At 42.0% G+C, this 25,812-nt stretch overlaps 1 protein-coding gene across 1 annotated transcript in view; it reads right to left on the bottom strand.

Annotated features, from left to right (window-relative positions):
• Positions 1-25,812, bottom strand: part of ADCY5 (adenylate cyclase 5) — a 421,425-nt gene that overhangs the window by 166,676 nt on the left and 228,937 nt on the right. The window contains exons 2-3 of the mRNA XM_061609082.1: positions 18,180-18,329; positions 13,028-13,149 (exon numbers count right to left, since the gene is read on the bottom strand). Of these exons, the coding sequence (XP_061465066.1) occupies positions 13,028-13,149; positions 18,180-18,329 (272 nt within the window). The remainder of the gene's footprint in view (positions 1-13,027; positions 13,150-18,179; positions 18,330-25,812) is intronic.

The following is a 25,812-nucleotide window of genomic DNA, read 5'->3' as shown; positions in this document are numbered from 1 at the left end:
TTGCTGTATTACCCATAGCATTTGGTCAGCAGTCTGCTACATTAAGCTCAATTCCCAGACTGCCACACTGAGCATTCAAACAGGAAATTTGTAAAGGAAGCTGTTCTTGCTGTATATGTGTTCAGTGTGGTAGGGAAGTGAAAGCAATTGTGGGGGTCTGAGTGCAGGAATTGGTGTGATTTTATTGTTTTCGAGACTGGATTGCCCAACCCAGTCTGAACTAGAGCCCAGTGATTCATGCCCCTGTCGATAACAATGGCACAAGAGAGCACTTTTTACTTGGTGGGACTGAGAAATGTCTGTATTTGAAGCAACAGAGCAAGATATTAGGCAAGAGGCGTTCTCCTACTTCACCTCCCTCAAAAGTGCCATCAATGTACACCCTTTTCAGATGTCAGGTCATAGTGTCTTTCTATTGTAAAGTGATCAACAATGTGCAGTTATGGATTTGAACATTTTTAACAAATGGTGTTTGTTCTTATAAGTGCTTTCTATAATGTCACGTATCTCCAGGGGGGAGTAATTTGGCACCAGAACTACTTTGAAAGCGGATCGCGGAAGAGGAGCGGAGGGGCCCCTTAAATGCTTCCAGTCCTGGAGAGCCCACCACCTCCCTAGGTAATTGGTTCCATTGTTGTACCACTCTGATAGTTAGGAAGTTTTTCCTGATCATCAGTAAAAATCTGGCTTCCCGCAACTTAAGCTCATTATTCCGTGTCCTGCACTCTGGGATGATCGAGAAGGGATCTTGGCCCTCATCTGTGTGGCAACCTTTCAAGAACTTGCAGAATGCTATCATATGTCCCCTCAGTCTTCTCTTTTCAAGGCTAAACATGCCCAGTTCTTCCAGTCTCTCCTCATAGGGCTTTGTTTCCAGTCCCCTGATCATCCTCACTGACGCCCTCTGATCTGGTTGCAGTTTGTCTGCATCCTTCTTAAAGTGTGGTGTCCAGAACAGAACACAATACTCAAGATGAGGCCTAACCATTGCCAAATAAAAAGGAACTAATACTTCACGGGATTTGGAAACTGTACTTATGTTAATGCAGCCTAAAACAGCCTTTTTTGCAGCCACATTGCACTGTTGGCTCATATTCAGCTTGTGATCAACTACAATCCCGAGATCCTTCACACATGTAGTATTGCTGAGCCAAGCTGTGTATTTGGTTTCTTTTTCCTTGGTGTAGAACTTTGCACTTATCCCTGTTAAATTTCATTCTGTTTTTCAGCCAAATGCTCCAGCCTATTAAGATCCCTTTGAAGTTTATTTCTGTCTTCCAGGGTTTTAGCTATCCCTCCCAATTTTGTATCATCTGCAAATTTGGTAAGTGTTTCCTACACTTCCTCATCTAAGTCATTAATAAAAATGTTGAAGAGTACTGGGCCCAGGACCGAGCCCTCTGGTACCCCACTCATTACCTCCCCCCAGTTTGAGAAGGAACCGCTGATAAAGCACTCTTTGAGTACAATTCTGTAGCCAACGGTGGATCCACCTGATAATTGTTCCATCCAGCCCACATTTAGCTACCCTGCGAATCAAAGTATCATGATGCACTTTGTCAAAAGCTTTGCTGAAGTCAAGATATACAGGCATACCCCGCTTAACGTTGCTTCACATAACGTTGCCTCGCTATAACGTACATGCTCCATACGCCACCATACCCCACTTAACGTACGCGTGCTTTGCAATTACGGACACTTAATGGCATGACGCCGCTGCCATATAGTGGCGACTGCAGTGCACTACATGCATAGATAATTGCTTCACTTTAAGTACATTTTCACTTTACATACACGTTCCAGTCCCATTGCGTATGTTAAAGCGGGGTATGCCTGTATTGTGTTCACAGCATTCCCATGGTCTACCAGGGAGGTTACCCGATCAAAAAATGAAATAAGATTAGTCTGGCAGGATCTGTTCTTGCTAAATCAATGTTGGCTTCTAGTAATCACTGCATTGTTTTCAAAGTGCTTATAAATTGACTGCTTTATAATCTGCTCCAGAATTTTCCCAGGGATTGATGTCAGGTTAACTGTTCTACAGTTCCCAAGTTCCTCCTTTTGCCTTTTCTGAAGATAGGGACAACATTAGCCCTCCTCTAGTCATCTGGCACTTCACCCATTCTCCATGATTTTGCAATAGACAGTGGTTCTGAGGGTTCTTCAGCCAGTTCCTTAAATTCTCTAGGATGCAGTTCACTGGGCCCTGGAGACTTGAACTTGTTCAAAGTAATTAGGTATTCCTTGACAATTTGTTTATCAATTTCAAGCTGCAATCCTGCCCCTTCAACTTCACGTTTGCCAGGAGGGTCATAGAGCCTGTTTTGGGAGAAGACTGAGCCAAAGTAGGAATTGGGCATTTCTGCCTTTTCTTTGTCATCTGTTATCATTTTGCCATCTTCATTGAGTAGCTGTACCACCATTTCTTTTCTCTGTCTTTTTCTATGGATATACCTGAAGAAAGCTTTTTTGTTGCTTTTGGCATCTCTCACTAACCTCAGCTCATTCTCAGCTTTAGCCTTCCTGATGCAATCCTTAAATTCCGTGCTACCTGTCTGTACTCTTCCTTTGTGGTCTGGCCTTCCTTCCACTTTCTGTATGTATCCTTTTTTGTTTTCAGGTCATCTCTAAGATTTTTATGAAACCACATTGGCTTCTTCTGCCGTCTTCCCCCTTTTTTTCTTGATGAAATTGTTTGCCATTGTGCCTTTAGAGTTTTCTTTTTTAGAAACTCCCACCATCTTGGACTCCTTTTCTCATTAGTGTTGCCTGCCATGGAACCTTTCTTTACCATTGTTCTGAATTTATTAAAATCGACTTTCTTGAAGTCTAGGGTATGCTTATGGCTACTCTCAGCTTTCGCTTCCTTTAAAATCAAGAACTCAAGTATAGCATGGTCACTTTCCCCCAGACTTTCCGTAACTGCCACTTCATCCACCAAGTCATCTCTATTGGTTAGAATCAAGTCAAGGATAGCTGTTCCTCTAGTTGCTTCCTCCATTTTTTGTAAGAGAAAGTTATCTCCAACACATCAGGAATTTTTTTGGAGGGGCCGTGTTTGGCAGAATTTGTCCCCTAACGAACATTGGGGTAAAGGAAGTCCCCCATTACTACTACATCATACCTCCTTGAAACATTAGCAATTTGCTTTTCAAAAGTTTCACCCTCGTCTTCCCTGGGTGGTCAGTAGTAGACTCCAACCACCATGATCCTTTTATTCCTTATTCCTTTCAGCCCTTTAATGTTCCTTTTGGAGGAAGGGTGAGTTACACGTTTAATAAATAAAAAATAATAACTTAATAGGGTAACTAACAGCTTCCTTAAAGTTGTCTTATTGAATATAAGCTGTTGGTATTTGAAGTTAACAGTAAGTTAACAAAGTATATACTCATTTAAAGATACAGTCCTATTTTAAAGTAACCAGATAAGGTTGTGCACTCAATAATCTTGTAATAAAAGCAAACACCTTTGTTAAATATAATATCTGCATCTGATCATGCTTGTACTGCATACTAATTGGGTTTTTAGTAAGTTAAGGGTTCAGGGGGAATAAGTAAGACTGAATGGCAGCAACAGCACAGGTTTAGGAGAACCACTGGAGTGGGAGTTGAGTTTTGTTATCATAGAGTTAGTAAGTAAATAAATAAATAAATTTATTTATTTATTGCTCCACGAGCTAGAGGGAGCCCCAGCTGACGAAGCGTCAAGGCCCCAGCTGACAAAGCGTCAAGGCCCCAGCTGACAAAGCGTCAAGGCGAGTTAAGCAGCAGAGCGAAAAGAGGGTAAGTAGCTCCCATTTATTCCATTATTTAATTGAAGTCAAACAGCTCAGAGCAATAACTAATAAGGGCAGCCCAAGGTCACCCTGAGCTAGGAGCCAAATCCTGAAAGAACCTATATCTTAGGAGACAGATCCTAGGAGAAGGAAGCGTATAGAAAGCTAGTTTTCAACACCACCCTAGCAGGAAAGCTTCAGGGGACACTGTAAACAAGGCTAAATTCCACTCAGAGAGAAGGGGGAAAAGGAAACTCCACCGATACATACAGGGAGAGAGTCAGCTCAGTCCTTGCTAAAAAGGGCAGCTTCAGCCTTCCTGAAACACAACCACAAGCTCTGTTTCCCTAGGTTAAAGAAAGGTCAGGCTGTTCTAGGTGGGAAAACAACAAACACAAAAGACTTGCCTGGAAGGCACAGCCCCTTGCTGAGATTACAAGCAGCCAAAAGCTTAAACAGCCCCGCCCCTCGCTCAGGAAGGAAGCCTGAGAGAATACTAAAGAGTTAAGCCCCAGCTGATAGCCATCAGCCTCAAGTAACACATCATTGGCTGGCAGCAGTAGCTGGGAGGAACCAGCCACACATATAAAGTCAGAGCACCCTAGCGAAGGAGCCTGCTCCACGAGCTAGAGGGAGCCCCAGCTGACGAAGCATCAAGGCGAGTTAAGCAGCAGAGCGAGTTCGGCAGCAGGGCGAGGAGGCCAGGGCCCCCCACTCTGCCCGTCTGTTCCCTGACCTCAACTAAACCGCAGTCTCCAACCCATTGACGTAATGAACCTTAAACAAAACTATGCAAGTAAGAAGCCAGCAGGGGTGTGGGGGCTTTCCAGTGTTTTGCACCGCCTGCAGCATGTACGACTATCTGCTTGTTGGACAGAAGTCGTGGGTGTGCTCTCGGTGCAATGAGCTCCTGGCTCTCCGGGAACGACTTCATTTCCTTGAGGCCAAGGTGGCGGACCTGGAAAAGCTGAGAGAGGCAGAGAGGTGTGTGGAGGAGGCCTTCAGGGACGTTATAGCTGTGTCCCACTCCAACGATGATAGCTCTCCTGCTATCATGGACAACGATGGTCTCGGGGAAGGAGAGCATCCAGCTGAGGAAGAGGGAAACGATCCCTTAGAAGGGACCCGTTCCTTGGGGGATGAGCAGCTATCCTCTCGTGCCGAGGATATATCTCCAGGGGGTGGAGGGATCCTTGTAGTGGGTGATTCGATCATTAGGAACATAGACAGTGGGGTGTGTGATGGGCGTGTAGACCGCAAGGTGTTTTGCCTGCCTGGTGCAAAGGTTGCGGATATCGCCCGTCGTTTAGATAGTTTGGTAGACAGTGCTGGGAAGGAGTCAGTGGTCGTGGTGCACGTTGGCACCAACGACATGGAGAAATGCAGCCGTGAGGTCCTGGAAGCAAAATTTAGGTTGCTAGGTAGGATGCTGAAAGCCAGGACCTCCAAGGTGGCTTTCTCTGAAATGCTACCGGTTCCACGTGCAGGACCAGCCAGACAGGCCCAGCTTCGCAGTCTCAATGCGTGGATGAGACGATGGTGTCGGGTGGAAGGGTTCGGATTTGTTAGGCACTGGGGAACATTTTGGGACAAGCCGGGCCTGTACAAAAGGGACGGGCTCCACTTGAACCAGAATGGAACCAGACTGCTGGCACTTAAAATTAAAAAGGTGGCAGAGCAGCTTTTAAACTGACTGAGGGGGGAAACCCGACAGGAGCTGAGAAAGGTCCGGTTCGGAATAAACCTCCCCCCTGGGATAAAAACCAAAGAAATGATGAAATTTTAAAAGGGGTAGGCCTAGAAGTAGGCATTGTGAGAGCAGGGGCACACCATATAAATTCAGAAGAGCAAAATTACCACAGGCCTAACCACAAGTGCCAAAGACACTTGAAGAGAGACAATGCTTACAAGTGCCTGTACGCTAATGCTAGGAGCCTCCAAACCAAGATGGGAGAACTGGAGTGCTTGGTCTTAGAGGAGAGCATTGATATAGTGAGCATAACGGAGACCTGGTGGAATGGAGAAAACCAGTGGGATACGGTTATCCCTGGATATAAACTATATCGGAAGGACAGGGAAGGACGTATTGGTGGCGGAGTCGCTCTATACGTGAAAGAAGGCATTGAATCCAGCAAGCTCGAAACCCCAAAAGAGGCAGACTCCTCCACAGAATCGTTGTGGGTGGTGATACCATGCCCCAGGAGGGACTTAATACTGGGAACGATCTATCGTCCCCCTGATCAAAATGCTCAGGGAGACCTTGAGATGAGATATGAAATTAAGGAAGCATCCGAACTAGGAAATGTGGTAGTAATGGGTGACTTCAACTACCCGGACATAGACTGGCTGCATATGTGTTCCAGTCATGACAAAGAAGCAAAGTTTCCAGATATTCTAAATGACTATTCCCTAGACCAGTTGGTCATGGAACCGACCAGAGGGACGGCAACCCTGGACTTAATCCTCAGGGGGGACCGGGACCTGGTGCGAGATGTAAGTGTTGTTGAACCGATTGGGAGCAGTGACCACAGTGCTATTAAATTAAACATACATGTAACTGGCCAATTGCCAAGAAAATCCAACACGGTCACATTTGACTTCAAAAGAGGAAACTTCACAAAAATGAGGGGATTGGTAAAAAGAAAGCTGAAAAACAAAGTCCAGAGGGTCACATCACTCGAAAATGCTTGGAAGTTGTTTAAAAACACTATATTAGAAGCTCAACTGGAGTGCATACCGCAGATCAGAAAAGGTACCACCAGGGCCAAGAAGATGCCAGCATGGTTAACGAGCAAAGTCAAGGAAGCTCTTAGAGGCAAAAAGTCTTCCTTCAAAAAATGGAAGTCTTGTCCGAATGAAGAAAATAAAAAAGAACACAAACTCTGGCAAAAGAAATGCAAGAAGACAATAAGGGATGCTAAAAAAGAATTTGAGGAGCACATTGCTAAGAACATAAAAACCAACAACAAAAAATTCTATAAATACATTCAAAGCAGGAGACCATCTAGGGAGACGATTGGACCCTTGGATGATAAGGGAGTCAAAGGTGTACTAAAGAACGATAAGGAGATTGCAGAGAAGCTAAATGAATTCTTTGCATCTGTCTTCACAGTGGAAGATATAGGGCAGATCCCTGAACCTGAACTAACATTTGCAGGAAGGGATTCTGAGGAATACTGTGTACAGTTCTGGTCGCCTCATCTCAAAAAGGATATTATAGAGTTGGAAAAGGTTCAGAAGAGGGCAACCAGAATGATCAAGGGGATGGAGCGACTCCCTTACGAGGAAAGGTTGCAGCATTTGGGGCTTTTTAGTTTAGAGAAAAGGCGGGTCAGAGGAGACATGATAGAAGTGTATAAAATTATGCATGGCATTGAGAAAGTGGATAGAGAAAAGTTCTTCTCCCTCTCTCATAATACTAGAACTCGTGGACATTCAAAGAAGCTGAATGTTGGAAGATTCAGGACAGACAAAAGGAAGTACTTCTTTACTCAGCGCATAGTGAAACTATGGAATTTGCTCCCACAAGATGCAGTAATGGCCACCAGCTTGGACGGCTTTAAAAGAAGATTAGACAAATTCATGGAGGACAGGGCTATCAATGGCTACTAGCCGTGATGGCTGTGCTCTGCCACCCTAGTCAGAGGCAGCATGCTTCTGAAAACCAGTTGCCGGAAGCCTCAGGAGGGGAGAGTGTTCTTGCACTCGGGTCCTGCTTGCGGGCTTCCCCCAGGCACCTGGTTGGCCACTGTGAGAACAGGATGCTGGACTAGATGGGCCACTGGCCTGATCCAGCAGGCTCTTCTTATGTTCTTAAATACACCCCTTCTCTCCATACAGTCCCTCCTGGCAAATTTTAAATTATTATTTTTTCACCCCCAGTCTCTAAAATTGAAAGTGTGCCTGGCTGGGGCAGAACTAAGGGTGCATTTGCAGAGAATTCACAAGCATGGGAGAATTGCAGCAGAGAACTGAAAGGTGTGGGAGGGCTTACGTACCCTTCCCTGCTGCCCATCAATTCTCCATTTCAAGTGTTCCCCTATCCCCACCCCCAAATAAACATTATCTCAGCAAACATGGGTTTCGGCACACACATTAGCACAGATCATTTTGTTCCTTGCTCTGACCTATGGGTCCATAATCACTCCCTTGACCTATCGTCATATTCACCTTATATAACAAATCTGTCCTGTTCTGCCTCATTGCCACTTTATGTATAATGATGGCCCAGTTTCTACCTCAGAATTCATTTGGCTTGGCTTGGGCACTGGGCAGGAGTCAATGGTTTTTCACATAGGAGAAGAGGAATATAGCTGTGGACCTATGTAGAACAGTGTTTGTTAAAGGTACAGGAAAACAATGGGATTCCGTACTCCGAGTGGCACATAATTTTCAGAAAAGGATGGGAAGAGATGTCAAGTCCCTTTTCATCAGCTGAGATTGACAAAGACCTGCTAGCATGACAAAGACTTTCCCTTCCACAAACTTCAGTAAACTTCTGGCTGATGGAGAGGAATTTGTAATGACAGGAAGGAGCTGTCATAACTCATGCTGAACCTGACACTTAAGGGATATGAGATGAGAATGAAGTCTGTTACTTTAGCCAAAGGAGGGAAATACAGGGCAATCAGTCATATCAGAAAAGAAGCTTCTTGAACAGGCCACATCATATCATAAAATGCTAGCATTAATGCAAACAGCTTAGAGGTTTTTTTATTAAGTGGTATGTAAATCTTGTTAAATAAATAATTAGATATTAAACCTCTCTGCAAAGGAAGAATCCTTATATAAATGATTTTAGCTTAGGACTGTTCTCTGCTTCATAGACCTGTTTCACTTTGCCTTGCTTTGCTTTTGTCTCACTCTCAGAACTCTGCCCACACTTGATTTGGCAGTAACTGGGTCTTTCAGGGATGTAACAAATTTATGACAGAGTGGAGGAGTGTCAGAGTTGTCCTTCTCACACTTCTCAGACTGTGGTGGGAGGATTTTCAGAGCCATGGTTGGAAGCCAAAAATACTGGTTCTGAGACAGATTACACTGCTCTGTACATTGTTAATAGGGACAAACTGGTTTGTTTTGGTACATTAAGCAAACCACATTGAAAAGCTAAGCATGTATTTTTTTACAGAGTTGACAAGTCCACTGTTGTATTTCTGAAAATGCTAGTACAACCTCAGACTTCCAAACCATTCTAATTAACTGACATTAACAACAATCAGTATTTCTTTATCAGAGTATATTTCACAACAACACTTTCAAGAAGTTGCCACTCTCATTGTACTTGGATATAATCTTTGAAAAAACACCATGGTGAGAAAGTTTAGAGGAATGTAAATGGCAACCAACCTTTGTTCTTCAGCACAAGACCTCTCTTTTTTATAGCACCAGGATGACTATATTTGGCTAATTCCAGATACTATTAAGGGATTATTGTGGCAATGGGTTACCATAAACAGAAACAGAGCATTTTAAGTTTTGACTTGGAAAGCATGAGGTAAACCTCAAATCTATACATATCTTAATATTTTTATGGCTGCTGTAAACTGGTACAAGATGAAAAAAGGACTACTTTAACTATATAGTTTGTGTTATTTAACTTAAGAAGTGGACTGCAGGATTGTGGACACTCCTTTTCTTAATTTTAATAATGGCCACTGTATTTCACATGGACATGCATGGGAAAGATAAATTCATGCTGCAAGACTGTTTTTGTTCTAGCGCAATTTCTCACTTTCTGAGAGTGGGAATGTTTGCTTCCTCATAAAATGTCAATAAACAGTCATAAATTACATCACAGGAGAGTATATGAGCCTGAAATAGATTTCACCTCATCTCTAACTTCCACTTACATAATGCTATAAAACACCTAGACTAAAATATTTTATGGCCAACCATGACAGGACATCATAGATAAATTAGGCCTGGAACTGTAATTCTTACCGTACCAATCAGGAGTTTATTTTATGCATTTATTTTCAAAGTTTATATCTTGCCTTTCTATAAAATTATACTCAAGGCAGCAAACAAATACAATACAATTAAAAACAATAAATCCAAAATTATCAATAAGTAAAAGCACAGTAAAAATCACAATAAATAATGAAACAGCAGCTGCCAGAGACTCATTTTTAAAAGACAGCACCTAAACATGCTTACTGAAAAGATAGGTCTAAGCTGTTGGCTAAAAGGTGAGTGCAGTGATGGGATCCTTAGGCAGAATATTCTGTTACGTCAGGAGCACTACAGATTAGTTCCTATCCTTGGTACCCACAATCACTTGTAAATGATGAAGACAAATTACCATGGCTAGGTCCAGCTTCTCAGCGAAAGAGCACAACTGGCAAATTCCATGTGTGCACAAGTGTGCATGTGCAGTTGATGCCCATATGCAGTTCCCTGTTTACGTAAATGAAATGAGAGAGACAGTTCTGTGTATGCAACGAAATTTACTGAAATGAATGGGGAAGACTGTGCATGCAGGGAACTACATGTGTGCATTAAAGCCCCTGTACCTCATTATAGAAAATTGTATATCAAGGTATAAAACTATAAAGGAATAACGTCTCATGGTGTATTTTAGGCGCATGCCTGGTCTTCCTGAAGCACGCCTTTAAGGCAAACCTTCACAATGTGACCCAGCAAGCCAAAGGCACCGCTCCAAGCATGCACTGTGAGCTACCTAGTAGCCAATAGGCCTACTGTTTTTGCAATCCTAATCAGGCAGCAAAAACAGGTTTGTTCAGCCCCTGGAGGACCACTATACATGGCAGGTGGGCTGCATCCAGCTTGGTGGTCATTAGTTGAGCAGGCCTGCCTAAGGCAAGCTTAAAGCAACCACAGAGAAACTGTATACGTTTATGTCAGGGTAAAGTAGGGCTGCTTTTGTTCTGTAATGTGTGTGTGGTGGGGGAGGGTAATGCTGAATATTTCAAGTATTTGCATGTTTGCTGTTGTTGCCTACTCAGTTGCTTCCCCCCTTCCCCTTCATTCATATTTTCATCACACATTCCCAGTGTGACCTAAAGTACACAACGGCCAGAGCACAGGTTGTAGTTCCTATCAAGGGATACTTCCAAAAACTGCATCCTTCCAATGAGCTACTGCCTATTTCATGGATCTTACCTGTCACTCTGACTCTCCACCAGAAATGTGGAGCAGGATTGTGTGTGGTGTCCACCCTCCATGCAATAAGTGCTCTGGAGGCTCACTTACCATAAGGAGGCTGGCTTCAGTGGCACCTCTATGGCAACTATACTTAGCTTGGGTCATTTATTCTGCCAACAAGATTCAGAGTTTCAAATAAATGATAGTGCTTTGGCAGGCACAATAGGAGAGAATGGAAGAGAAGAAGGATATGGACATTGGGACTATATGGCCTTGGCCATTTGCTGGTCTGTGTCTGGTTTCTGAACTGTTTCTAGTCACCACTCAAACATTCCCAAGCTATTTTCTGAATACAAGGTTAGAGCCTTGTTTTTATGAACAACACACTAGACATCCCAGACATTGCTAGGGTGATTATTTATCTAAGGATGCTGATTATGCATTTACATTTTGTTTCTTCTGGACAAAATGAATTTTTTTTAGGAGTACACATATCCTTGCAATTAAGGCCACAGAAGTTACTAGCTCAAAAAACTTTTTCAATTACCTGTGCTAGTTATTTGTGATATTTCAATGATATTTCAATGGCCTGAAAGGGGCAGGGGGAGAAAATCTTTTCCAATTTACTACCCAATTACTCTAGAAGTGATCTTAGTCACCACGAAAATGGCTACTTACAAGTCTGCATTTATCTGTCAACTCAGAAAAGAGGACCATGTGAAAGTATCTATTTACCCACCTCAGTTGTAAATTTCTACCCCTTGGAGTAGCCACAGAAAATTTAAGACACAAGCATTCTGTCATACCCATAATGTTATTGTTGGCACCATTACCTAAATATAATAAACAATTTCATCTATTTATCTTAAGGCATTAATACTGAATTATGTTACCACTCTTTTTTCCCCTCTAATGCCCCTGCACCTTGTGGCCACACTCATCTTTAATTGCTGCCCCTTCATGTCAGCAAATTGGCCTACTTGTTTGTTCACATGACAGTCATAAACAGGGTTTAAATCCAAGGAGGCTGCTGGCTGGGGACTCTGATGCTGAAAGTCTCATTTGAAATACTGCATAAAAGTGCCAAACAGTTATAAGGCTGGTGTCAACAAGGCCAATTAAGACAGGTTACTTCTAATTAAACAGCACAGGATGCAATGCACAGATCAGTTATGCTGCACTACTTTGATTTTAGCTGATTAATTTTCAATTAATTTGATGAGACTAAATCAGTCAATCCAAGCACTTCTGTTTAAATAGTTTGCAAATTAGTGCACTAATTTAATTTAACTCACTGAGACGAAGCCATTTTAAAGGCAAACACACAGGTGCTAGTGTTTTGTGTATCAATGCATGCAGTCACTGCTACCTAAGCTAGAAAATCCTACATAGAATATTATTCAAGTAATATAGGAGTCATAGGACTCAAAAGGATTTTTTTAAAAAACAAAAATTGGAAACACAGGATTGTATTTAACTCAGAGTAGACCCATTTAAATCAATGGGTTAAAGTTAGCTGTATCCATAGATTTCAATGTGTATACTCTGCATATAACTCACAGTGGGAAGTTTTTCCTTTCTAACTCTTTCAAAGAGAAACTCCACTGTGTACGGACATTTGAGATAAGAACCTCAAATTATTTCTGTACCTTACTGGTTAAACAAGATGCAAACAAAACTACAATCTGATTAAATAAAATATGCACTTTTAACTCTCTATGTGGATGATTTTCCCTGTAACTGACACCACCAAAGATAAGTCTCCCCCTCCCTCTCTTTCTATATACACACACGCACCTCTCTCTCTCTCTCTCTCTCTCTCTCTCTCTCAGGAATAGTGATTCTTAAACTCACATCAAGGCCAGAAAACTGTTTGGAGTTGCTTTGAGTTTTGTTTCCCTCTTTCCGTTAAATACATCTGTAATTGTTATTTGCAGTTCTGCTGCTAGAAATGACACATGAAATACAATATGAAGAAATCCCAGGAGCACTTATGCTTACTTCCCATTTTGAGTTTTAAAAAAGGTGTAGGGCAACAGAAAAGCAGTATGGGACATACATCTGGTTTGCTCTAATTCCATTTCCTTTTAAAAAATAATACTATGGTGTTGGGGGCGCATTCTCCTCTCCTCCCTCTGCACTTACCTGACATTGTCATGCTTCTGGATGTAAATTTTATGAAACATCATGTCTTCTTTTTTGGCATTAATGTCAGCTTTCATCTCCATGGCAACATGGCGAGGAAGTACGGAGAGCAGGAGGCGCTCCTGTGGTGTTAGACAGATGAGCCAATTAATACACCTGCTCTCTATTTAACAACACAAACACACAACTCTTTGAATCTCATATTGGGAAAATGAAGCTATATTCTGTGGTGAACAGGAAGACCCATGGATATTTTCCATAAAGCCAGCCTTTATCAAGATATCTAAGATCCCATTCTACCCAATAATTGAGCAGCAGCAAATAACATCATAATCAGACAGGCTTCTCCCCAGTTCCAGCTTAACTTCCATTCATAGCTATTAGAATCTCCAACCGTGGAAACATCAGATGGCACCTGTTCTGACAGAGTCGGTGGTACACTAAATGCATGCTGACTGTGCATTGTTGGCAACCACTCCCTGTTGTCATTCAGAGCCACTAGGCTTTAGGCCAGAGTATCACCCTTAAAATCTGACTTCATTTCTTGCTGTAAGGCTGCAAATCTAACTCCTAATGCACAAGATACCATCACTAGTTGATGGTATTTTTATGCACATTAGACAAGGACACAAAGGGGCTACAGACTCTATGAGTAAGTGAAAACAGCAGATGTATTTATTATGCCAAATGTGGAGGTGGATAGTCAGGACTGTCCAGCCGTCGTGAGGTGCACTGGCAGTCTCCTTAAGCTTAGGGTCCCAGGGGAAGCCAGGCTAACCCTGGAGCAGTTGTTGATAGGACAAAAACCATGTTTCAAATAGCAGACTCACATGAAGGTGAGTCCAGTAGTCCAGACAGATCTAGTAGGAACTGCCAGATTTTGGGCTGGGCAGCAGATCAGGAGCAGACTGCAGTACAGATCATGAACTGGTAATATCGAAAATCAGAGTAAAGCTAAGAAGAAGAACAAAGCAACCATAATGCCAAAATACAATTTAAATAGCATCCCAGAATAATATAAAGACCAAATAAGGAACAGATTTGAGACTTTAAACTTAGTTGATAGAGAAACAGAAGAACTAGGGATTGAAATCAGAGACATTATCAGGGAAGAATGCAAAAAGAATGCAAAAATTCCTCTAGTTAAAAAGAGAGAAAGAGCTCAATGGATAACGAAAATACAAGGAAGATGGAAGCAATACACTGAAGAACTATATAAAAGAGATGCCAGGATGACAGATTCATTCACAGAAGAACTGTATGATGAAGAACCAGAAATATTAGAATGTGAGGTGAAAGGTGCTCTTAAAATACTTGAAAGAAACAAATCACCAGGAACAGATGGCATACCAATAGAGTTGCTACAAGTTACTGAGACCGAATCTGTCCAAATTTTGACAAACGTTTCTCAACAAATATGGAAAACTAAACAATGGCCCACAGACTGGAAGCGTTCCATATACATCCCAATTTCAAAGAAAGGGGATCCCAGGGAAGGCAGTAATTATCGAACTATTGCCTTAATATCCCATGCAAGTAAAGTAATGCTCAAGATTCTACAACAAAGGCTCTTACCATATATGGAGCGAGATGTCCAAGTTGGATTTAGAAAAGGAGGAGGTACCAGAGATCATATTGCAAACATACATTGGATAATGGAACGGACCAAGGAATATCTGAAGAAAATCACCCTGTACTTTATAGATTACAGCAAAGCCTTTGAGTGTGTAGATCAGCCTTTCCCAACCTTTGGGTCCCCAGATGTTATTGGACTACAGTTCCCACAATTCCTGACCATTGGCTATGCTGGCTGGGGCTGATGGGAGTTGTAGTCCAGAAACATCTGGGGACCCAAAGGTTGGGAAAGGTTGGTGTAGATCATGAAAAACATGCTTTAAAAGAAATAGGGGTGCCATAGGATCTGATTGCCCTGATGTGCAACCTATACTCTGCACAACAGACAACTGTAAAGACAGAATATGGAGAAGCCGATTGGTTCCTCATAGGAAAAGGTATGAGACAGGGGTGTATTTTATCACCCTATTTGTTTAATCTATATGCAGAACATACCATACGGAAAGCGGGATTGGATCAAGATATGCAGACGATACCATTCTACTAGCAGAAACCAGTAATGATTTGAAATGAATGCTGATGAAAGTTAAAGAGGAAAGCACAAAAGCAGGACTACAGCTGAACGTCAAGAAGACTAAGGTAATGACAACAGAAGATTTATGTAACTTTAAAGTTGACAACGAGGACACTGAACTTGTCAAGGATTATCGATACCTTGGCACAGTCATTAACCAAACTGGAGACAATAGTCAAGAAATCAGAAGAAGGCTAGGACTGGAGAGGGCAGTTATGAGAGAACTAGAAAAGGTCCTCAAATACAAAGACGTATCACTGAACTAAAGTCAGGATCATTCAGACCATGGTATTCCCGATCTCTCGGTATGGATGTAAATGTTGGACATTGAAAAAGTGGATAAGAGAAAAACAAACTCATTTGAAATGTGGTGTTGGAGGAGAGCTTTGTGGATACTATGGTCCGTGAAAAAGACAAATAATTGGGTGTTAGAACAAATTAAACCAGAACTGTCACTAGAAGCTAAAATGATGAAACTGAGGTTATCATACTTTGTACACATAATGAAAAGACGTGATTCACTAGAAAAGTCAATAATGCTGGGAAAAACAAGGAAGTAGAAAAAGAGGAAGGCTGAACAAGAGATTGATTGATTCCATAACAGAAGCCATAGACCTGAACTTACAAGTTCTGAACAGGGTGGTTCATGACAGATGCTATTGGAGGTCGCTGATTCATAGGGTCGCCATAAGTCATAATCGATTTGAAGGCACATAACAACAACAACAAACTTGTCAGCACCTTGGAGAACTCACAGTACTGAGAAGTTAGTTAGGAAGAGCTGTTGCCTTAGCAACATGCTGAAACCTTCTGATACACTATGAAGGCTGGCTGACCTGGACCTCTTATTAGCCCCATCCCCCTGGTGAATTGTTTAAGTAAGGACCATTGCCCCATCCTATAATTGCTGGCTGCTATGATATGGAGGCAGTGAAGGAAGAACTGGAAATATCCTCTGAGCTGGCGGAGTTTGGCAAAGGCACATCATCTAGCCTGGATGGTCTGGGAATGCAAGTTGATGGCTTCCAAGGTGATGCCTCCTTTCCTTCTGAGTTTGCCTCTGAGCTGGATGGAGGATTGAGACCAGAGAAGATGAGAGGCATCATCTTGCTACTGGAAGCATTTGCACATTACAACAGAAGCATGAATATAATCTGCTCACCTACACTAGACTACAATTGTTGTATATGTGGTGACATTTTATTGGCCAGAAATACACAGGTGTCTAAATATGCATGAACTTGTATGGATGACTTTCAGATTTTATCTGTTTACTGTGGAAAACACCAATTTCATATCCTTATTAATGGTCCTTCGCAGTCTCTGCATGTGGCCAGACTGATATGAAAACAACCAGAACAGAAAGCTGGCAAAATAAGACATTTTGTTTACAATAATAAAAAGCACTAAAATCTTTATTGTTTACATTAGAACCAGAAGAGTTCAAAAAGTGAGAAATGATCCCTGCTGTCCCAGGCTGCTTTCAGACATGGAGCTTGTTGCGTTTGTTTAATGGATGCAAATGGTAGCACTTCTGTCCCGATTTCTAAAATTCCTTTCACACTGCAATACCTATTGAGTTAAGGAACAGTAGCTTTTCCAGCCAATATACTGGCATTTTGCGCGGCTGTAATGAACGTCTTGTTTTTGTCCCTCACTCATGATACACATGCACACTGTAGTTCCTCACTGTGTAGGAGGTCTAAGATCTCATCCTGTCGCCATGCAATCCCTTTCCCTTTAGCATCTGACATAATTTTTTTTAGTCATATAGGCACAAGGGTGTGTGTGTGGGAAATGCTGCTGCTGCTACCCCTGCCTGCGCCGGAATACCGATACAATTTTCATCAGGCAAAAAAAAGAGTGCGTACTTAAAGGGCGGGAATGCACTGCATGCTGGGATGCCTGTCACGTGAGTGGCTGCAGCTAGTGAAAAACTCCTGTGATTTTCTGGGTTCCCACACTTGCAAACAGATTATTAGTATTATTTATCACAAAATTAGTGCTAAACTTGCACTATATTCCACTAGAATTCCAGAATTCTAGCTTGTATGTTGTGTGAAAGATCAAAAATAATGCACAAATTACCAGGAAGAAACGGTCAGAATAACGGAATAAAATGCAGTGTGAAAGCAGCCCCAGTTTCAGTACTGATTATTCCATATTGGTGAGTCTCTAAAAGAGATGGGGTTGGGCAGCTGGATACAGGTTAGGCAAAACATGCATCTATGCGATGTAGGTGCAGTCAGACTTAACTTCTCTTGGTAGATGTAAAACCAGGCCATTTTAGGACATTGACAATTCCCTACATGCATAAAAAAATATGCTTTCAAATTCACTAGATAGCTCAGACACATTGTATCATGAACCACACTCACAGACAAACACTGTTGATTAAAGCTAATGGAGTAATGTGTGGTCTTAAGACTAATGTTCTATGATGAATTACTGAGATTGGAACCAGGAACGTAATTTTGGTAAGACACAGCTGCAAATCAAAATGTTCTCAGGACTAGGATAATTTCCCAGGCTCCATGGTGGCTACCTACTCAGACCATCTACCAGAGCTAGGAAAAGTTACTTTTTTGAACTACAACTCCCATCAGCCCAATCCAGTGGCCAGGGCTGATGGAAGTTGTAGTTTTAAAAAGTAACTTTTCCAAGCTCTGCCATCTACTGATTTCTCCTAGCTGCAGAGATAGTAAAGCTTTCAGGTCAGGCTTGGGCTTTGCCTGGGCAGTGATCATACTTGAACCTAGGATGACATCATCAAAGTCCTGGAAACCTTTTTTTTCTGCAGCCCCACAAGGGGCAGCAAAGAGCAAACCTCTATTAAATTACTGCTTCATTCAGAATTACTTAAACATCCCATAATTCTTCATATTAAAAGCCCACCTTGTCACACTGAAAGCCCAGAAGAACAATTAGTCCACAAAATTTTCAAGCTAAAAAAAAAATCCCATCTTTGAATTATCACCCCCACCAACATCATTTCTTTTTTACCTGCTGCTGGTTCTCTCTCTGAGAATGTAGACGAGCTTGAATGCATTCTCTGGTCTCCTGAAATGCCTGTCTTTGGGACACCTCAGCTGGATAGTGTGTACACACGCCTACAATGTTTGTGCAGGTGAAGATGAGGATGTTGGACACCAGCTGCATAAGAGATAGCAGAAAGAGAGAAAGACAGAAATGATTACATTCCGGAAACCAAAATATGAATAGCACCAGATCAAAGGCCAGCGTGCCCTATTCTGAATCATATAATGCTCTTACACTTCTATGACCTATAAGGTATAGATACACTATTTGATATATATTATTGTCCTTGTCCTCTGCTCTGAGAAAATTATCTTTACAACAACAGCAAGAAGAACAATAACGTGTTGCACTTTATCCTCTGATCCTGCCTATGAAGGTCACATAGGCAGCCAGTCACACACCTTTCTGTTGTCCTACTAACCTCATCCCACAGTACAAAGGCACTCATGGATACTTTCATGCTGTTTCAGTTAACATATTTGAAAATTTCCTATACCTTAAAATATGGTCATCCTCCTCTGTCACATGGCAACAGTCACCAGTATCTGAGTGCTGAGAGGTTTTAAAGAAGCCTGTTAGGAAGACAGATAAGCACCTAGTCCAGGGATAGACAAATTTCAGGCCTGCGGGATGCACTATGAGTTTTTTTTTTAAAATAGTACCTCAGGATCCACTAGTTGAAACCTGGTGGAACAAGCAGAATTAAAGACTCCTGAGCCCAGGAGTTTCATTTGAGTACCAGAATTTAATGGAGTTACCAATCCTTCCACATAAAAGTCCACCTCTGGTTACCTTAATCACTCCTCATTTCAGCAGTATAATTTTGGGCAGTGATAAGTTGCTGCTGCTGTTTGGTTGTAAAAGATCCTTGCCAATCTACTGCAAATCAACCAGAGATCTAGTTGGTCTAGAAGATCTTTCTGCCCACCCTGACCTAGTCCAGTGAAAGGCATTCATATATAACTATACTAGTGTTACGGTTTTGGGGTTGAGATGGATAATTTCTATGAGTCCCCTTCCAGCCTCTGATTTGGAGACTTGCACCTAGGGGTGAGAAACCCGCTCTGCTGGTCAGATGAGTTTCTTTTGTTAATCTAATAAAGTGGCCAGGTGGGTTAATGGGTCTATCAGGTGCCCATCAACTGGTGAATGGGCCAGGGATATCTTTTTGTCATTGAAACTCTTCAGGAGAGTGTTCCCCCCCCTCCTGGGGCCGAGGAAAGGCTTGTGTTCTTAGCGTGTCTGAGAAAGGCTGGGAACTGGAGGCAGGCAGAGAGACTGGCTCTCTGCACCATGGCTTCAGGCCTCCTGTAACCCTGATGGAAAAGCTGGATATTGGACTGCTAATGCCTTGAACCCCTCCATCCTAAGCTCAGGTTGGAATGTGTGTAAATAAATAAACCATATTTTATAAAGACACCACAGTCTCCACTGATCTTCTTCCTAAGGAAACCAAACCCTGGGTGAGCACAGGGACCCCTGGAAATCTTACTGCTCATAGATTGGGGTGGAGCACAAAACTACAATAGATCCTAGTATTTACCCGATACCATATTCTATACTTAAATAATAACTAATCCAAGCCTGAATAAGAATCAGCAAAAAATAAAGCTGAAAGCTACAAAAAATGTTACAGTGGTTTGGAAGAACTAATTGTTTCTAATCATAAGGCTGTTGTATTTAGAGTTGCCAGGTCTCCAGTTTTCACCTGGAGACTCTGGATTTTTGGGGTCCTCTTTGGGTCTCTGAGTGAGTCACTTCAATCTCTGGACTCTCATCTTTCATTTAAAAAAAAATCAGTTTCAGGTCTGGTTCAAGAGATATACACCAAAACGTCAGCCACCTACCGCAACTTCTGTTAAATGAGCTTGTAGCTGACTGCTGTAACCCTGCCCTTTCAGGTTTGTAGGCAATACGTGAAGTCAGGATTGTGATTGACAAGGGATTTGTTGAACTCCAGTCAATACCTAGAACCCACTGCAAGACCAGAAAATGGTTATCTTTTCCTGCTTGTCTGAAAATCTCATAAACTGAGTAAGTTTATAGCTTTCAGTAGTAGTAAAAGTCCCTTTCTCTCTGTGTGCAGCAGATGTAGAACAAAAAATCACACCAGGATCTTGGTAGGCAATTATTTACTGTAAACAGTTTAGGTTATGATAATAAAAGTGTACGTGCAGGATTTTCTAAATTACTTGCAAAAATAGCATATTATACATTTTATCTTTCAAGTAATTTTTGAACAGAAATTCAAAAGTGTACATGCTGCTTATGATTACAGTGTGTTATACATTTCTAATTATGAGGAGTCAAACAAGTTTAAATTTTCCTGGGCAGCTGAAAAGAACAGTTTGTCTAATTCATAGCATGTTTTGAAAACCTTCTCAATATGGGGCTTTAATCCTACAAATGCTTTTCTGGGAGTAAAGCTGCAATGCTAATCCCACGTACTGGGACAGAACCCCACTAAATTCAATAGGACTTACTTCTGAGTAAACATGGTGAGGTTTATGCTGTAAATCAATGGGACTTTTGAGTGAACAAAGCAAAGGATTGTGTTTGTGTTGTTAGTCTTTCTCTCCCCACCGAATCCTATTTTTAAAGCAATTAAGCAGGACTTACTTAGGTATCACTGCTTTTATTTCATAGGAAACTAATACTGATTTTATTGTGTGTTTTTTAAAAAACGTTTTGCAATGACCAACTGGTTTTGACAGTAAACTATTATATGAGGTGTATGTATTTTTACATATCCAGTGTGTGTGTGTGTATGGACTCTTTCTAGCAACCCTGTGAGGAAGGATTGCCAACTGAAAACCAAGGCAGCTCACAACAAGAAATAAATCCATTTTAAATTCAATAACCATAAAACAAGTCTAAAACAGTTGCAAAACAGCTTAAAGTGGCGTGATTCTGAATTTTGGGTTGGGTGAATGAAGTTCCTTATGACTTGACGTTGCAGTCATGTGCATGATTCCCTGTTGGAGGAAGCCCCATTGAATACATTGAGACTTACTTCTGAGTAAACATGCATAGGATTGCACTATACATATAAAAATATAAAATATAAAAAACAGGCTGTGTAAAAAATAAACATCTTTGACAGTCATGCTCATATAAATATTTATTCATACTATATCCAGATAAGTGTCTGATTTCACACAATGGTTGTACATTATTATTTCCTCTACATTTTAAGTGTGCTCTTCTTCCTTTGGGTGGTCACGGTCCCCCTCTGTTGTTTTCACTCTGAGGAGCAGCTTAGGCTGAGAGATGGTGAACAGCCCATGGTCACTCAGTAAACTTTATAGCTGATGCCCATTTTAAAAAATTAATTAAAATGGTTTACATGCAGGCAAAGTTTATGAAGTAGATCCACGTAATACTTTTAAAGCATATCCAACTTGTATTAAAAGTGCACGAGTTCCCCGAAAGAATCCTGGAAAGTGTAGTTTCCCCCATACAGTTATAGTTTCCATCACCCTTAACAAACTGCAGTTCCCATGATTCTGTGGTGAGGTTCATGTACTTCAAATGTGTGTTGAATGTGCTTTAAATGAATGATGTGGATCTGCCCTAAGTATGCTGTGCATTCATTAGGGAATTGAAAAGAAGAGTTTTAAAATATACTTGTTTAAACAGGGGAAGGGCTATAGTTCAGTGGTAGGGTACATGCTTTGCATGCAAAGGTCCAAAATTCAATCATTGGAAAATACTATTTCCTGGAATCTTGGAGAGCCAATGCTAGCCCATGTTATCAGTATGCAGCTAGATGGTACCAAATGGCCTTTGTCTGCTGCAGGGATGAGACTGTGCTGGGACCATCAAGGGGCAAGCATTTCCACCTGCCTTGCCCCACCCCTCTGCCTGGACCTTATCAGGAGGAGCTGCAGGCTGAGTCGTGCTGCTGCAGGGATGAGACTGTGCTGGGACCATCAAGGGGCAAGCATTTCCACCTGCCTTGCCCCACCCCTCTGCCTGGGCCTTATCAGGAGGAACTGCAGGCTGAGTCATGCTGCTGCAGGGATGAGACTGTGCTGGGAACATCAAGGGGCAAGCATTTCCACCTGCCTTGCCCCACCCCTCTGCCTGGGCCTTATCAGGAGGAGCTGCAGGCTGAGTCGTGCTGCTGCAGGGATGAGACTGTGCTGGGACCTTCAAGGGGCAAGCATTTCCACCTGCCTTGCCCCCCCACCCCTGCTCTTAGTGACATTTTTCTGGGGACTGTCCTTTACCAGGAAGATGAATGTTTTTGGTTTGCTGTTCCTGTTTTTTTAGCTTTTCCATTATTGTTAGTCTCTTAATGTTTTGATGTTTGCATGTTCTGCTTTGTACGTCGCTTAGAGTGGCTGACAATTCAGCCAGATAAGCGACTAATAAGTCGAATAAATAAATAAATAAATAAGGCAGATTCCTTTGTTACTAAAAGAGGAAAGAGACCCAAGTGCTACAGTGACTCTGAAATTTACTTTGTATTTTATTTACAACATTTATATACCGCTTTATTGTAAAAAACCTCAAAGCAGTTTACAGAAGGAATTAAAAGAATAAAATTATTGGCAAAAAAAGTTAAAGACAAGTATTTGAAAACATTCAAAATAATAAAACAATGAGCTAAAAACAGATAAAAATCATAACAGAGTCTACATGCCTGGGTAGGCTTCCCTAAACAAAAATGTTCTCAGCAGGTGCCAAAAAGAATACAATGAAGGCTCCTGCCTGATGTCAATAGGCAGGGAGTTCCAAAGCATAAGTGCTGCTACACTAAAGGACTGGTTTCTTACAAAAGCAGAATAAGTGCTATATGGCACCCATAACATAGAAAGCACACCTTGAAGTTGGCCTGGTAGCAAATCGGCAACCAGTGCAGATTTCAGAGCATAGGTATTATGTGCTGATAGGGTCTCACTTGTGTCAGCAATCATGCCACATTATTCTGCCCTAACTGGAGCCCTTGGGTCAGGTTGTGCTGCATGGGGATTTCTGTGACCTTGACTGACTGGTTGCCAGGATTTTTTAGTTTTGGTTTTTGGTTAGGAACCCTGACTGGTAGCAGGATGGTGAGTTTTCTGCCTTACTTGAAGAAATCTTGTTGTGGTTGGTATGGTATTGCATTTAGGAAATTTAGGAAATAATCACTGTTTTGTTTTTGTCTTTCTATTTGCAATTCATTTACCTCAGAACTCACTCCTTTACATCCATAGAAGCAACAATAGTGGTTCCATGTGCTCAGCTCAACCCCCTTAAACCCACTGATGATGTGCCATGTTGTTTGCATGATGTGGTTTGTTTTTTGGCCCAATAGTGGTAAAAGAAAATTTACATACTGGGAAGTGTGGCTTCAATTGCTGTTGTTCCCAAGTTACTGCCTGTGAAGGTAGATGAAACCATGTATATTTTCTCTCTGTCAGTTATTACTGACTGGAATTGGGTTGGCTATCAAAGTGAGTTTATAGCAGCCCACAGGGTAGGCAGAAAATCTTCTTAACCCTTACTCATTTCTCAAAACTCTCTCTGTAGTGAAGGGTCAAGTCTGTAAGGAAGTTTGGAGCAGGCATGTTAAAAGGCAGGGCAGGACATTCCAGGCAGAGGGTTGCCAACTCTATTTTGATATGGATATCTTTGCAGAGGATCCCTAGTCAAGCCTTACCAACAGCACAATCCTAACCATATCTACTCAGAAGTAAGTCCTTACTAAGGGCTTAGTCCCTTAGTAAGCGTGCTTAGAATTACTACCTTCAGAGGCATCCATCTTTAGTCCTGAGTGCTCCCATCTATACAACACTAGGTTTCCTTCTTCCTGCAATGGCCTTCTGGTGACTAGTCTGGCCTAAGGGCACTTAAACCGTTCTTGCCAGAAACAAGTAGGCTAGATTAGAAGTTTCCTACGCAGACTCCCTAAGCAGGTGAGACAGAATGATCCCGTCACCTCAGCTGGACCTGGGATCACCCTCATTTAGCTTTCTATCTTAATTTCCAATCAGAGAATTTTTTTTGTTTGAGTGGTATGCTCCAAGCAACTGTGGTTGATGCTTAATATATCATGCTTAATGAAATCACTAAGGCCCACCCCGTGACATCACTAGGGCCTACCCCGTGACATCATTAGAGCCTGCCCCTGAAATCTCAGGGTTTGGGATGCTGCTGACTTGGCAATCCTACCTACAATATTACTCTTAAGAATCTAAGAAAGGGCAGTCGATATGTGGGTGGGAAAAGGGATGTCCTGCTCTAGAAGATCTTCAGTGAATCCAAAACCTTTATTTCCTGAAACAGAAAAGTCAAGATTTATGTGGAAGAGGCACAGATCTTTCAAAAGTGGTATGAACACTCCTGAAGCTTTTCCTCCTTTGGGTGCTCATTTCTCTTGCTCTCTCCTTTCATCTCCTTGTTTTTTCAAAGGTTGCACTACGGCCTGCCCCTGAAATCTCAGGGTTTGGGATGCTTCTGACCTAGCAACCCTAGTTGTGATCCCTGCATACACTCCTCAAAAACGTTGGGAGGGATTATATCTAGGAATCATAGGGCCTCCCCACCCAACCCCCATGCCTCTCCAAAACCCAATGAGGTAGGATTCGGGTAATTTATATGAACTAGTAGATCTAGAACAGGAAGAGGTAATCTGTGGCCTTCCAGATGTTGCTAGACTACAGCTCCCATCAGCCTCTTTCTTTTAAAGTGAAGCAGCCTTGAAAATCACCCTTCTCTTCAAACATTGATGCTTCTCATTCCCCCCAAAACTGGTGTAACTGACAGTTGTTGCTCCACAGTGAATTATAGAGTTGGGCACCTAGCAATGGACTGTGCAAAGGTCTACCCCTGCCCAGCCAGCTGCTTCAAGGATATTTCCCTCAAAGCTGGTTCACTGGATCCTGCCTGGCAGCCAGCATATTAACTCCTAACTTCCAGGGTCAAAGATTTGATGTGATGTTGGATTGCCCTCTTTGCACATTTATTGAAAGTAGGGATTTGAAACCAGAAGTGACTCCAGATAAGAGACAAGTGTTTGCGTACAGGGCTACAGGTAGTTAAGATATGGGAAGGCTGACATATTCAGCTTCTGCACATCACTTTTGCTTTTATGTGATTGGAGAACCCTGTGCCACCTTCTGCCACCTTCATATGCCTAGTTTGCCCCCACCCCTGCACAGTGGAGCTCTGCAGGAAAATTGTGGGACCAATATTGGATCCAGAAGAGTCAGGGCTAGGTGATTATTGCCAATTTCCCCTTCCACCCCATGTGCCCCAATTCTCCAAAGCATGTTTTGGGGGTCATGAGGGGCAGCAGGGGGAATCAGCAAAACCTGCCTCTCACCCTTCATTTGTGGGAGCTGAGAATATTCATGAATAGAATGTCACTCATAGATCATTGAATCTAACTAATCATTTTTTCCTGCAAATATATAGACCATGGAGCTTTACTTAAGCATTAAAACAATGTGGCAGATTTAGTGACAAGATGTTTGTTTAATGTTTCTGTATTGTCTTTAATATATTTCATAAGGCAAGCTGCCTGGGGAAAACAGGGAATAAGTAAACTTATAACTAGTTAGGGGTGAGACAGTGCTGGGGATTCTTGTCAACTGTTGACAAGGGAATC

This window comes from Rhineura floridana, chromosome 2 (genome assembly GCF_030035675.1).
Source record: "Rhineura floridana isolate rRhiFlo1 chromosome 2, rRhiFlo1.hap2, whole genome shotgun sequence".
NCBI lineage: Eukaryota > Metazoa > Chordata > Lepidosauria > Squamata > Rhineuridae > Rhineura > Rhineura floridana.
Note: the sequence above shows the minus strand (reverse complement) of the source record. Positions and strands in the feature narration are given on the sequence as shown.